This window comes from Centroberyx affinis, unplaced genomic scaffold (genome assembly GCF_046629955.1).
Source record: "Centroberyx affinis isolate AG114_WGS23_722 - 3 ecotype Tasmania unplaced genomic scaffold, CSIRO-AGI_Caff_v1 ptg000111l_1, whole genome shotgun sequence".
NCBI classification, from domain to species: domain Eukaryota; kingdom Metazoa; phylum Chordata; class Actinopteri; order Beryciformes; family Berycidae; genus Centroberyx; species Centroberyx affinis.
In genome coordinates this window covers 720,451-735,736 of record NW_027278813.1, presented here as the reverse complement: position 1 = coordinate 735,736, position 15,286 = coordinate 720,451, and the positions used below count along the sequence as shown (strand labels likewise).

General features: G+C 41.0%; 1 protein-coding gene across 1 annotated transcript in view; it reads right to left on the bottom strand.

Moving 5' to 3' along the window:
* Positions 1-137: 137 nt before the first annotated feature.
* Positions 138-15,286, bottom strand: part of mical3a (microtubule associated monooxygenase, calponin and LIM domain containing 3a) — a 60,887-nt gene continuing 45,738 nt past the window's right edge. Inside the window, exons 39-47 of the mRNA XM_071526257.1 lie at positions 14,689-14,783; positions 13,036-13,086; positions 12,072-12,179; positions 11,518-11,611; positions 10,627-10,638; positions 9,447-9,497; positions 3,923-4,022; positions 2,866-2,939; positions 138-2,667 (exon numbers count right to left, since the gene is read on the bottom strand). Of these exons, the coding sequence (XP_071382358.1) occupies positions 2,483-2,667; positions 2,866-2,939; positions 3,923-4,022; positions 9,447-9,497; positions 10,627-10,638; positions 11,518-11,611; positions 12,072-12,179; positions 13,036-13,086; positions 14,689-14,783 (770 nt within the window). The 3' untranslated portion in view covers positions 138-2,482. The remainder of the gene's footprint in view (positions 2,668-2,865; positions 2,940-3,922; positions 4,023-9,446; positions 9,498-10,626; positions 10,639-11,517; positions 11,612-12,071; positions 12,180-13,035; positions 13,087-14,688; positions 14,784-15,286) is intronic.

The following is a 15,286-nucleotide window of genomic DNA, read 5'->3' as shown; positions in this document are numbered from 1 at the left end:
AAATAACAAAAACATCGAAATACAGATGTATTTTCACTTAACACATGTTTTGTAAATGTATTATTTTTTGTTACTGGGTGCGTTGTACACAAAAACAAGTAGGCTATAATCAAGTATATTCAGCAGAAAGGCTTTTATTTTGAAATTTGGATCGGAGGTTTGCACATATTGGCTGGTTAGATGACAGATGGTTATTTCGACATTCTTTAGTTTTATCAGCTGATAGCAGCTGGGCGGAAAAAATGCATTTTCTTGACCTTCGTGCCTACAGCCAGTTCCCTCAAAAACATTGTATGGACAAAGAAAGATAGGGAGATGAGTTAAAAGAACAACTGCATTGTTTTATTGCCATTTCAGCATACATCCAACACCCCTATGCATTTTAGCTACATGAAGCATTTACATTACAGGTCATATGTCAACAGAACACTTTAAAAATTAGGGTTCATTTTCTTTACATATAATACAGTTTTGCACACATGTTAATAAATATCAATACAATCATGTCAAACTTATCACACACCATCTAAAACAACAAAGCCTTGAAATCGTGTAACTTTTTATTCACAGCTCATACCAAGTCATAAATAAAGCCTCTTGCTCTAATGTTTCTGTGCTGTAAAACAGAGACCACCTGGATTTTTACTGTTTGTCAAAAAGGCTATTATTAGATTCAAATGCCCAACAGATAAACGACAAACGTTCCTGTTGTTACAGATCGAATGCAAGTTGTTCATAGCGCATCTTGCATCTCTTCAGCTCTACATTTAAAATCTGCTGTTTGTTTGAAGACCTGTTGTATAAAAGTATTTGATTAAAAAAAAAAAAAAGACAAACAAAAACGCTGACTTCCAGTGGGAAACACAAACGTGAATACCTCAAAAACAAGTAAACTCAGAGAAAAAAATAAAATCTGAAAAACTGTAAAGTATCGACAATGAAATGAAAAAGGCATCTTGTTCAAGGGCAAAGTATTAACACTGCCATATACTGATGTAAGTTCTTGTGTAGTGTGTAAGCTCTTGTGGTTTATTCCTTTAATATTGCAGCATATCCACCAGCGGAGACAGTCCTGTGGCACTAAATGAGCGATGTGTGCTACACCGATTTCTCCCATCGACAACGGAAAGAAATCGGCTTTGTAAATGATGACATCACAATGTTAACACCATTACACAGTAGGAAACGTATCTGAACCTGAAAAGACAATTCCTTCCCAGATGAATCACTTCAACAGTTGGTTTTTCTTGCCACCGTTAACTATACTAGGAATATTGAAACTTTACACATCCAATATAGAAAATGGACAAGTGATTGTAAACATAACGGTCGGTATGATATACAGTGGATGGCATCTAACGGAGAGGCCCCATCATTACGCACTCGCTCACAGTCAGACCAATGCAAGTGTCAAGTGAGATGCTGAAGTGTCCATATATATATTATTAGGTATTCTAAGCCTTAGCTGTGCTCACTAGTGTTTTTCAGAGTCAAAAGACAATGTAACACAATGTAGATGCACTTTTTTTTTTTCATTTTTATGAGCCTGCAGTCTTCATTCCTGACATGCAATGGTGATGGAGTATTCAATAGGAATAGACATAAGTGCAAGTTAATGAGATTCTGGGCACTCTCCTGTGAATGCAGAGGATATGAAACGAAAATCAAAAATTGTTTATCTGTTAAAAGCAAACAAAGCTAATAAATACATAAAAAAAGAGAAAAAAAAAAACACGTGGCCAGATTCAACGGATTCTTAGTGTTGACTCAAAAAACACTCTGTGAGAGGGGAAAAAAAGTAAAATGAGTTTTTCATGGCGTCCTTGTGACCAAGCCAGTTTGTGATTGGACAGAAAGGCAGCTTCAGCAGAGGAAGTCCCTCCCACAGTCAGAAGTCACTGCTGAACAGGAGACCCGGAGAGTGTGAGACCGCCTCATCCCTCCGGTATTCAAACACACCTCTGTAGCAGTCCTTTCCGAAAAAACCCCCCACCCTCAACCACTGAAAACGTGACGCTCTACACAGCTATACACAAAAACACGAATCTTTACAATTCCTTTACATCAGCAGGACCTAACCGCATTCTTCCCTTTAGATGATCGAGATCGAAATAACTCAAAGTCTTACAAAACATTCTCCCGAGGTTCCCCCCCTTGTTCAAGAGGATCCGCTTCAAGCCTTGCGATGATCAAGTTGCGACTGTACCCGACTTTCCCGCCCGTAGAGAGACAGTGAGGCGAGGTGATAACTGGGATATGTAAACGTTACAGACCGCTTCAACTGCAATGTCAGTGACAGCCATAGTGTGTGTGGGGGGGTGGGGTGGGGGGGAACTCTACACATTCACTGCTGCAGGTGTGACAGTAGGACCGAAGAGGCCCGTGTCCGTCTTCATCACAGAGGAAAACATAGACCGCTCTGATCACGGACCCTGGATGACCATATTCCGCTTTTCCCCCCGGGACTTGGTTCGCCAAACCCTCAGGCCCAGTTGAGGTTGAAGCCCTTGGAAAGCATGACGGCCTCCAGGTCCTTGTCCTCCTCCTTCTCCCGGAGCCTCTGCTCCTCCAGCAGGGCCACCAGGGAGTCGCGCTGCTCCACCACCTCCAACATCTCGTTCAGGATCTGCTTCTCCTGAGCCAGCTCCTTCTCCGTCTTTAGGTGGTCTGAAAAAAACAAAAGAGAAGGGGAGAGTGAGGGATTAAGAGGGGAAGAAAAAAAGAGAAAGACGGGGGAAGGAGCATGAGTGCATGTGGGAACATTTTTAAAAGACAGAGAGAGAGAAGAGATGATACACAGAGACAAGAGAGCAGTTTAGAGCTATGGGGACAAGGGAGAAAGCTAATTAAGATTTCAGTACTCACCTTCCACAGCCATTCGCTCCCTGAGATCCTGCTGCAGTCGGCTCTGACGATCCTCCAGCTCCAGCTCTCTGGCACTTAGGGACAAAAAGAAAGGCAGGAGAGAGCAGAGAGCAGACAGTAAGGTTTGTTTCACTGGTGAATTACAGCTTTCAGCATTTCTGAAAAGATTTCAAGCAGTGTTGTGGCAACTGATAATGTAATATTTGTCAGATAATGTAATAACATTACATTATTACACCTACAAGCCACCATTAGTCAGATGTTGTGATGCTTGTTGTGATGCAATAAATGCAATGCAATAAATTGCCAGATAATGTATTAACATCACATTATTACATTGTCAGTTAATTATTACTCAATAAGGGGTGAAACATATTCTTAACTGATGACGTAATAATAATGCTGACTAATAATGTAATATTGTTCTTATTCTTACAAGATATTCTGTTATTACTCGATACTGTTATTACATCATTATATTTTAACAGATGACATAATAATACAGTAATGTAATATTCTTATTCTTACAAGATACCACATTATTGCTCAATATTATTATTACATCATCAGTTAAAAATGGTACACCCCTTATTACATAATAATTACCTGATAATGTAATAATGTGATGTTGTTACATTATCTGGAAATGTATTGCATTAACAGGTTTTATTAAATTTTTGACCCATTTAGATTTAACTTTTTGTTACAGTTTGACAAGTTATTAAAATTTGCTTGTGCATTGTTCTGCTTCCTTGTGTTTGTGTTACATCATTCAGTTAGATCTAGTTAGGCTCCTTCTCTGTAAAGTCCTTTGAGACATGCTTGTGATAAAAGGCTATATAAATAAATGAACTTGAACTTATTACATTATCAGTCCAAGAGTTGGCATAGCAACCAATAAAAGATGTGCTTTATGGAGATTATCAGCACAGTTGGAACTAATCTTTGACCAATCAGATCAGTTGACTGAAACCACTTCTTGTCTAACTAAGTTTAGTCCACGTCGGGCAAAACAACTAGAAGCGCATCGATCTCAAGATTTCAGTAATGTACTTACAATATCATGAGCTCCGACTCGTAGCGCACCAGGGCGTTTTTCTCCTGCACCAGCTTGAACCACTCTTGCATTAGCTTGGGATCGTCTTTCTTGCCCATGCCTGGAGGGAAGGAGGGAGGACAGAGTGGGAGTGAGGGGTCGGCCGGCTAGAGGGCGACACTGAATCTGACTCACACACGGACCGACGCAGGCAATGTGCAAATGAAAGCCAAGCCAGGATGTCCTCGCTGAGGCATGGTGAGGTGGCAGGATGGACTCAACACCATGCCATCCTGCTGATGACGCACAGAAGATGGCGTGGAGATACAGGTATCAACTTTGGTCCGTGTGCGCACACACTCACACACATACACACACACACACATATATATACTCTCACTCTCACACAGCCAATACCTGTTGTTGCAAAGTTGAGAGTTTGTGTTACCCAGTTTGGACTTGGTGTCAGACACAGCTGCTATTTGGAAGCAATCGCCTCCTCCTATCTTTTTTTTTTCCCTTTCAGAGTGGGTGGCAAGTCAAAAAGGGCCAATAAGCAGCCAAGACATAACACAGAACTATACCCAAGGACCTATGGAAATTCTTCATCCTCCCACTGCCCACATATTGACCCACCAGCAGAAATAAAATCCTGTCAGATCCTATTTATGCTGAGCGGTTCGAGGGGAGAAAAAAAAAATCCATGAATTATTCTCCCCTCTTTACATAGTCAATTACAAGGTCAAATGTACATGGGATGATTTATCATTGAGACCAATAGCGAAGTTCACACTCCTCTATTGAGTCTGCCTCAGGGAGAAGCATGTTCAGTACTACTGGCGTCATGCATTGCAGTACTGCAGGTATCGCAATCAGCGCAATCAGTCAGCCACAGACTTTTCCTGTAGTCCCGACTCTACAGAGGAGACCAGTCCACATGGCATGCTTAGAAAGGTCTACCGCTGCTGTGGCGTCGCATTCCCTCTCTCATTATCTGACTGCAGCAGGTGGAGCCAAGCGGTTTCAATGAAACACCGGAAGGCAAACCTCGATGCAGCGTGACATACTTAGCTGGGGAAGAGGAGGCTCTTGCAAAACGAAAAGGAAAAACATGGTACACACATAAATCGCATGGCTGTGGTCTCGGGGGCCGGCTTTCGCTAATTAACAGACAAGGGACAAGAGAGAGAGGCAAAGCTGGGGAGAGAGTTCCTCGCACAGGGGAAGAACACAACATGTGGAGACAGAGGAGGAATTATAAAAAAAGCAAGGTTGAGTTTCCAACGTATCCTGCAACGGGTGTTCTTTTTTTTTTTTTTGTCTCTTATTCTATTTCGATCTGTTCCACCACCAGCACCCCTCAGCCCAAGGCTCCAAGCACAAAGGAGAGAAGAGCCACAGGTAGAACACAACAACAGCAATAAAAAAAAAGCATTTTTCTCTACATAGATTAGAAGCTCAGGCAGAATTTAGATACGGGAACAGACCAGATGATCCATTAATTTTTCATCCTTGTTTTGTCGAGGACTAGAATATTTATAACAAATCTTCACACCATGCAAGTTTCTCACTCTTTGAACTGCAAACTTGCCCGCAAGCTAGCAATTTCTCAGGTGTTCATCACTCATTTCTGTTATTATTTTATAATTACTTCACACACCTATAACGTTGATCCTAAGCTTTGGGGCAGAATTGCTAAAAAATTGAAAAACTAGAGTTGTGCATAGTTTACAACTATTCATTTTCCATTAGTTGAACAGCAAACAGATAACATGCTGTTGATTGAACACACACACACTACAGCAGAGTAGTTTCCCCTTTAACTGACTGCCGCTACCCACTAATAATGAGAGAAATATCAAATATCTTCTTCCTTTTTCAGTGTTGCTATGCTTGTGGGGTTACATGAGGATACTCCAGCACATCACAGCTAAATGTATTCTGTGATTTGGGTTGGAAGCTTTTGTGATGTGTTGTTGAGCTATAGGCTAGAGACAGCTAATCTCAAAACATGTTAATCCTCACAAGTAGTGTAGAAGGCAGCTAAAAAGCCAACTGAAATATTAAATTGTTGACTCAAACAATGCAGCCAAGATTAAGAATATGATCAAGTCTCTGTGTGCTGTTGTGGTACTTAAAAATAAAAGAGAAGAAAAAAAAAAAACAGAAGACCACCATCTCCAAAATATTTTATATTCTGGCACAGTGTGCATTCTGTGAACCTAATGTTGACAAGGTTAACTTAGTCTTACAGCATCCAGCGATGCTATTTGCACGTTTTCTGTTTCTAAACGATGCATTTCGCAACATTTTTAATGAATATACTAAAGTTCATTCCTCGGGACGAACGCCTGAACAGTTCACTGAGTTTGGGGAACATCCTGGGGAAATCTACTGAGCCTGATCACACACACAGGGACGAGGACAGGAAGAGGATGAGAGGTTGGGAGGTGACCGGCGGGGGAAGGAAGGGTGGGACGGGGAAGGGAGGGGGGTTCTGCAGGTCCTTACGGTTGCCATGGTAACCCGCCACAACCGTCAGCGGAGGCGGCGAGGTTACGTTACCTTCAGGGGAACAGCAGGGGCAGAAGGACAGAGGTCTTCGGCGAGGAATCCCCACAAAGGGCTCAACTTCCACAAGATAAAGGGAGACAGTGTGAGGGAGCAAAGTAGGTGGGTGGGTGGGGTGTAATGGTGGCCAAGAAGAGAGAAAGAAGTGTGGAAATAATGGAGGAGGGAGAGTAGAGAAGTTACAGACAGAGAGAGAGAGAGAAAAAAAAGTATAGAGGACACAGAGAGGGTGGAGGAGCGGGGGGAAAGAGAGGGGCGATGAGGAAGAGAAAACATCGAGGAGAAAATCAAAAAAAGGGCGAGAGCACTATGATAGGGAGAAGACAAATCACCTGGAGAAAGGAGATGGGAAAGATCAGCTGTGTGTGGTGTGAGGGAGGGAGGGAGGGAGGGGGAAAAGGGAGAGTAAAAATAGGAAGGAAAGAAATCTTAAAAGGAGGGAGAGGGAAAATAATCCTCCTGTTTGATCTTTCATCTGTAGCTGTTGTATCTGTACTCTTCAAACAGGTGGGAACGTGACCGTCCGCCATCAGCTCTGTCTGGAGAGGGACTAACATGGTCTGCTGTTTACAAGACTCCACCAAATGGATTAATCCCATTATAAAAGCCATTATTGATCACTAGAGGAGAACCGCATCTCCCCCGTAGAAGATAATTACTTCATCTTTAAGATGTTTCAGCTCCTCCAGGTGAACACTACATGAGCTCTGTTTAGAGCGCCCCGCTCAAATTTGTTGAGTGTGGGTACTTTTGAAGTGTGGCTACTTTTGAAGTGCAAATTAGGATTTTTTTTTTTTTTTTTTTTCCTCGAGTATGTACCAATATTCTGAACCTCCAAATGGATATTCTCAGAGAAAATGAGATCATGGATAGTGAGTAGTAGCATAATAAAACCATCTCCTCAAAATTAAGACGGGAAAATAAGTAGAAAGTGATATAGAAATAACTAAAAATGGAAGGGGGAACCTGAATGGAGATAACTGGGGTAAACAGATTCTGATAGAAACACATGAGAAAGGATTATGTATCATCACATGACAGAGGAAACTGACACTGTTACGCACAGACTGAAAAGTGAAAGAGCTGGGAAGTGTGAAATGTTGGGTAATTACTACAAGGGACTATCACAGAGAAAAAAAAGTGAAAGGTTGTTGGGAAAACTGCAATGTGGAATATCTGTTCTGAGACAAACTTGGCTAGCATGCCTGAGTGCCATTAAGATTTTAAGGCCTATGGTTTCAGCAAATCATAAAAACATGACTATGAAATGCATCTGTAGCACTGAGCTACAGTGAATTATAAAAATGCTGGTAATTATTGAAGATTATTAAAGTAATAAACAGAGATAATGTATTGTTGCTAGAGCAGCAGCAGCTCCTGAGCACCTATAAAAGAGACTCCCTGGCTTTAGCTTTTGGCGCCCCCTGCAGGCCTGAACACTGCCACGCTGATAAAGCATACATCTCCTTACAGCCTCTGTTGAAGGGTATTCAGTCAAAATGCAACCATTCCTTATCACTCCACCAAACACGGTAACACAAAGTAACACTGATAAAAATCCACCTGCAAGTCATAGGCAGCGTTCCTCCTCCATAATTCATCTCAAAGTCTCGAGACACAACGCATCCAGTTATGACATTCAAAGCAAGATGCCAAACCATTGCTTTCAGGGTTCACACATACTTACCGCATGCAATGGAAGAAGCCGTATCAGACTTAGAGATTTAACTCAAACAGAGTTGAGTTGATTACAACTGAATCATCATGCCTGATCAACCAGTTAGGTAAACAGCTTTCGGGAGAGGTAAGAAGAATTGACACAACACCATATTTCTGTTCTTTTGGGTTAGTATGCACCTCTCCCTGACAAAACTCCACGGAATCTCCTGTCTGATGAGTGACAACAACAACAACCAGCGGGACAGAACCACAGAGAAGCACAGGCCCTGCTCGAATACGTGGAAGTGCACCTTTTCCTCACCTCACTGTCACTGAACCAGAAATTATTGCAATAAACAAACCTAGTTGTCTAATACAAAGCTAAGTTAGGAGGAAAGGATGCATTTCAGTCATATTCAAACAAGGCTACAGTCTACCACAGAGAAAACACCAGACACCACAAGACGTCTCATCCACTATGGGACGTGGGGGGACACTCTGTTACTGTTGGCCAGTCACAGTTTAGACAGGACGGCTAGGGGTCAAGGGTCGCAACGCCACTTCTCAGCAGCACACAACACACACACACTGGGGCAGTTATGCAACTGAGCAGGTATGAGAGAGTCAGGGGAGCTGTAGCCAGGACTAAAGGACGAAACTACAGCAGCACACAGCTGTGAGGGGAAGCTGGTTATCAGGCGCCAGGCCAGTGGTTTAGTAGGGGTCAGTCAAGGGGAAATTATAATACAATACTTTCCAGGGTGTGTGTGTGTGTGTGTTTGTATGTATGCGTGCGTGTGTGCATGCTCCAACATGTGTCTCTTCTGTATGTAAATTTCCAGTAACTGTCAAAGTTCGACCTTCATCTGTTAATTTTGTTCATACAATAAAATCTAATTACAGTGAGATGATAATTGAGCTGGATGTTGAAGTCCAAATTGTATAAATGTGTCTTTCCTAGCATCCATGTAAGACCAGATCAGAATCAACAAACCAAAAATGTAAGACCACATCACTTAAAGAGATCAAAGGGGGTCTTAAGAGGACAACATGAGACAACATGAGTGTGTGATGTGCATTTGATGCAAGTGGTGTTTGAACTGGCGAGATCAGAGCGGGTGGGGTGGGGAGGTGGGGGCAAAGGAGCAGAAAGTATTGCAGCAAGGCTAAAGCCAGCCAGCCAATCAGCCAGCCAGCCAGCCAGCCAACCAGGGTAGATGTAAGGGGTACAAAGCTCAAGTAGTCAAGGGGAGAAGGACAGATTGGGTTAGCCATTAGGTTAGTTAGTTGAAAGCGACAGATTTGAAATACATACCGCCCAGATGCAAGTCCAGGATTTCACTGTAATTAGAATCTCCCCAATAGTCTACAACGACAGGGATATATTAGAGATAGGAGTTATTTCACACAGCCCCAAACTGGGCACGCACACAAAATTCTCCAACAACAGCAAAGTCATGCATGTTCTTGCAAACACACAGACACACAAACACACACACCTACACACACACACACACACACACACACACACACATACAGACTGCAGCAACACACAGAACAAAGAGAGTCCATCAGTACTCACCACGGTACATAATGCAGTAAAGAATAGCCTGTGCAGAACTACATGGCATTTCCCAAAATGATGAGACTGCTACATAGATTTGCTGTATTGCTGTTTACTGGCTCTGTATGCTTAATTTGAAGGAGTGGCGTTTTACACATAGCCACTCTTTCTGAGAACAAATTGTCAATTGTATATTATTGTATGAAATTTAATTTAATCTTACAAAGTTGTAATGAGGATAGGAAGGGATTTTTTATCACAGAAGTGGAAAATAACTTCCCCATTCCATTATATAACATTCAAAACCATGTACCAATGGTCGCTTACAATGATGTAGTGCTTTAATAATCATTACACAGACTAAAAGGGCAACTGAGTGTAAAGTGTGACCTTTGAGTAATATAGATGAAGTCAGAAATGACTCTGGATTGCTGTTACATACTTCCAACAATACCAAATAGTTGAGTTTGTAATGGGTAAGAACTCAGCAAGTATCCCCATCATGTCACTCAGCCATAGCAAATATTTGCAGAAAATATTTTCAGCTTTTCATAAAGGGATTGTGCACCTGCAAACCAATTCAAATCTAGTTTCTTACATTGTCAAGGTATTTAGAATAAAATAACGTGATCCGAGTCTTGATTAGAGAACAGAAACTCTCCACATTGAGACAAAACCACATCCAGAATGAATACACACAAATCTATGTCGGGACACACATTCTCCTGATCGCATGCAGCTTGGACGGACGATGACGGACATGTTATGAACGAACAAAGATCAAAATGTTCAAGGATGGAGAACTGTTGCAGTGTGTCACCACAGATGGCACCTACATAACAGTGTTAAAAATGGCGTTTAAAAAAAAAAGAAACTACAGTAAATCTAATACCTGATCTTCTTTTGTGCTGTTTGGGTAATGTATAAGTACCTTTATACAACCCTTTAAAAGAGTAGAGTAGTAAACAGGTTAAAACATCTTCAAACATTCGATTAGAAAGACAATTGAAAATTAACTGTTATTTAGTCAGAGGGAAAAAAGGCCAAATTCTAATTAAAGACTAGATAAAAAGAAATGCCCTCATCACTATACAATGCATCCAAAAACTATGTGCATGCATTTGCATTATAAAAGCTTCTGTTTCATTGGGCAAGCATCACCACTAAATAAATTAGGATGGAATGCATTGTCAACACTAAAAATAACTCAATACTGTATTCATACCAAACCCTCATCACGTAACTAAATTGTTATTGCTACTGAGCGCCATTCATGCTTCACACGCTTGTAAAAAATTTACCAAATAATGAACTGTACTGCTCTCTAACAAATAATGTATTCTCCACCGCGTCAGTGTGTTGTCTGTGATAGTCCCTTGTCAAACATGTTTTGGATTTATTGCTTTGGAGAAACAAATATGCCTTTCCACGCTCAAGTTTACATCTCAATAATGACAGTAATACAACTCTGAAATAGCCTACAGTACAACTGAATAAATACAGTGCATGCAACCAGTGAATTCAACAATCTAATTGATCGTACAGGGAGGGCTTTCCTAACATGATGTAGTCCTGGGCTACATCATCATCATTAGCATTATTATTATTATTCCCAAAGGGGCTCTTAACCCATTTCTGGGAAAACATCCCATAGAGATAAAACCCAGGCCCAGAGGACAGACTGAAACTGCAGACCAGTAATGTGGAATGGATGGAAATCTCCAAACTATCTCATGATCCTGAGACCGCACCACGTGGGCTGCGGCCAGTTTAATGAGAAAACCAATGAGAAGGGGTGAAGGTATGAGTGACGGGTCGTTACCTGCTTCCCCTCGCAGGGCTTTCTCCACGGCCACGCCCCTCTCCTCCAGCTGCCTCTGCTTCTCCTCCACCTGCTCCAGCTGCCTCTGGATAATCTGAAGGGAGAAGAAGGTTAGACTCCCATCATTCACGAAGCGCTCACACTCACACACACACATACAAAGAGAGGCACTAATAGATCATAAACACCTCAAGTTATCTCACAGACACACAGCACCTATCAAATTTACTGCTAATAACTATTTACTTATCTGAAAACTTTCTTAGGGAGAAGGTTGGAGAGGTTATCTCCGACACTCTTAATTGGTTCTAGGTTTTACCCTCATTAAACATTAATCTCTAGCAACGCTGTGGGAGAATGGTTCATTAGAATTGTCTTGATCTGTGTGTGAGCCTGTTTTGATGATCATCAAAGACATCATTTTAGGGTCTTGCCCAAAAAAATACATTAATAATTAAAAGTTTTCAAGGTTTAGCAGTTGGACAAAGATGTGAACTTCAGCCAGTAACTTCTTTATTCGAATGTTTAAGGACAAGTTCCTACTGGTCAGTTACCTGCGCTCTATGCAGCCTCTTGAGTTCCTCCTGCTTGGCCTGGCGACGTGCAGCTTTCTGGACCCTTCTTGTCAGCTTGGCATTCAGCTCTTCCTCTGTGTAGGTTTTCTGGTGAAACAACAAAAACACGGGTAAGAGAAACCTCGTCATCCGCCTGTCAGCACGGTCTGCTTGGCTCCATGGGGCCCGGGCCCTTCAGACACAAAAAGGAGAGGAAGGGAAAACTTGACTCACAGTAGATCTTCTATAAGGTGAGAGACAACATGGACTAACACAACCTGCTCTACCTTGGAATATGCACTGGATTCAAGACTTCACAATATGTCTAGAGACTTCTCCTGGGGCTCTATGGGGCTTTAATTAGGAATCTAACACAAGTTAACAATGCATATGTGGCATAAAAACACCACATCACTGCAGCTCTGACAGCTCTCATAAAATAACAAAAACAATCCTTCCTATTGCAAAGTTCTTCAATCTTTCATAATAATATGCAATATGTGAATAAGCAAGGTTACTTCCCCCTTATTTGACTCATGTAAAGATATCAAAAAGCTGGAGCAAAATAGGAGAAAGAGAGAATAGTGTTGAGAAAGCAAACATGTCAGGATTCCAGGTTTATCCAACAGCCGCACTGCAGTAGGAACAGTGCCACAGTGACAGATAGGCAGGTTATACCAGAGAGGAACAGCCCCTGATATCAAGAGTTGCAGAGATCACTGTGGCCAGAAAGGTGAGTAGTGCTGTAAAGTCGTGTTTTAACAGCCTGGACCTCCAGCAGTGTGGGGCGCTGTGGTCCGGCTGTCACATGCATCCAAGAGAGGACGGTTAGTCAGTAATTGAATGCCCAGGCTAGACGCACAGAGGGGGTTATGGCGGTGAATTGGCACATGCGCGTAGGGGAAGGGGGGGGGGGGGGGGGGGGGGTGACAAGGGTTATCAATGGGAATGTATGTGATACTACCTTTGTGGCGTACGATCTCTTGAACGCCAGTGCGTGAGGGACATAAACAGACTTGGGGAAGACAAAACAAAAAAGGAGGAAACAAACATGATACAGATGATATAATTAAATGGGTTAATGATTATGTTAAAATCAGTCAACATAAAAAAATGTAATCATTCAGCTAAATTACTGGTACAATCAAAACAGGCAATGTTAATGTCCCACACCAGCACAAAAGGTCTGATAGGGTGCAGTGACATTTTGTAACTCTATGTTAATCATTAATTAGTCAAACCAGAAAATAAATTTACTAATCATACTGTAAGACCACAGATATTATTTGGTCACAAAGGTAAGACTTCTGAAACGATCTATACTAGAACAGAGCTAATGAATTCACAGCTATAAACACCACATCTGTCACAGAACACTAGTAGAGACTAAACTACGCAACTCCTGTTGGTCCTTATTGAATTACACAAGGCCAGGCAGGCATGGAAGTGCTTTAGGATCCGGTTTACAGCAGTATAAACCTCTATGACATTAAAGCCAAATCAGAATTCATAACAGTATTTAACAACATCTTTAAGTCACCATGCTCTTCATATATGTAGTCAAATTGTCAAAAAAATAGAAAAACAGAAGATATGATGGGAGGTTGACTTGAGTTTTTTTGAATGTGTTTACACTGGATAATGAATGCATGCCTCTGGCCCTGGACTCAATGTATCTATCTAAACTTCCACAGAACGACAGAAACACACAGAACGAGCAGCAGTAGACTGAATACTTTTGAATTTCAGCCATAAACATAATGAATGCAAATGGAATCAAATAAATAGGACTCATATTGTAGACGTTTTGTTTATTGTGCCCAATTCTGCATCTCTCAAATTTTTTTCCTAATAGGATTCATACCACAAGCATATCTAATGAATCAAATCTTTTAGAACGTATGAATCCATTCATAATATCAATCGAAGAATGTTTATCCATTTTGCTAACAGACGTCACTATTTGTTGGTTTAGTTTGGTTTGATCCACTAAGGAAAGAAATTATTTTTGATCATAAATAATACAAATATTACTTTTCAACGGAAAAATAATTTCTGAAAATGCATTTGAGCCTGTAATCATGTTTCCATAGCTAGGGGCAAACTACATTAACTTGAAGTAGAAAATCTGATCTGTGCCAATAAAACTTTACTATTCATTCCAGTGAGAGAGGTTAAAAAATGCAGTGAGTCCAATATCATTCATCAACATTTCATTCGCAATATTTTCACTATGATGTTTATATGAAATTCAAAACCATTTAACCCTCTGCCGCACAATACCTCATCCTCTTCTTTCGCTTTTTCTCGATCAACCTCTTTTTCTCTTTCTCTCTGTTTTTCTCGTTTTCTCTCTTTTTGTCTTTCTTTTGCCCTCATTCTTTCCTTTAACTCCCTCTTCCTCTCCTTTTCCAGTTTCTCCTCCTTTATCGCTTCCTTCTGAATGCCTGAGACTAGGTCAAAGATGTCCATATGCCGCTATAAATGGAAGAAATTGTTCAAAGGAAAGTGGCTTTAAAAGAAGAAAAACAAATGGATGCACTAGATATGATGGTGAGATGTCTAACCACCTAGTGACAAAGATGCCACACCTCTAATTGTGTCTATTGTTACTCACATCTGCCTTAGACTTCTGGGAGGATCTTTCCAGAACATCATCACAGGACAGGTCGGAGTCCTCGGAGAAGCTCAGGTTTCTGCGTGATTTCAAGTCTGTAACGCATAATAAACAAAGAAAGTAAATAAATAGCATCTGTGTTATTTTTCTGTGGAATTCTTGCACATAAGCATAGTATGTAGGGATGGGGCAATCTGTTTAACGCACGATATGCTTTGATAAGCAATATGGGGTTCACGATTCGGTACAACCACGATACCATGCAATAAATAAAAGTTGAATGACAACAAAGTCTGACTGTGCAGAATTAAGCTTATTTCTGAGCCACAAATCTTTCTAGCGATGGCATTGCTTTGCTAGAAAGTAAACAACAATTTAAAAATGTCATTACAAAGTGCAAATAATATAATTTGGATGAAGAGCTTGTGAAATTGTGATGGGCAAGCCGTCTCATTTGTGATTACTACAGCAGAATAAAATGGAGCTAATATCGCGATTCATTTTTCTGCCCACGATACATATTGTCACATTTTTGTATTGCGATATATTAGAATTTCGATATATCGTCCCATCCCTAATAGTATGGAATAATACATAA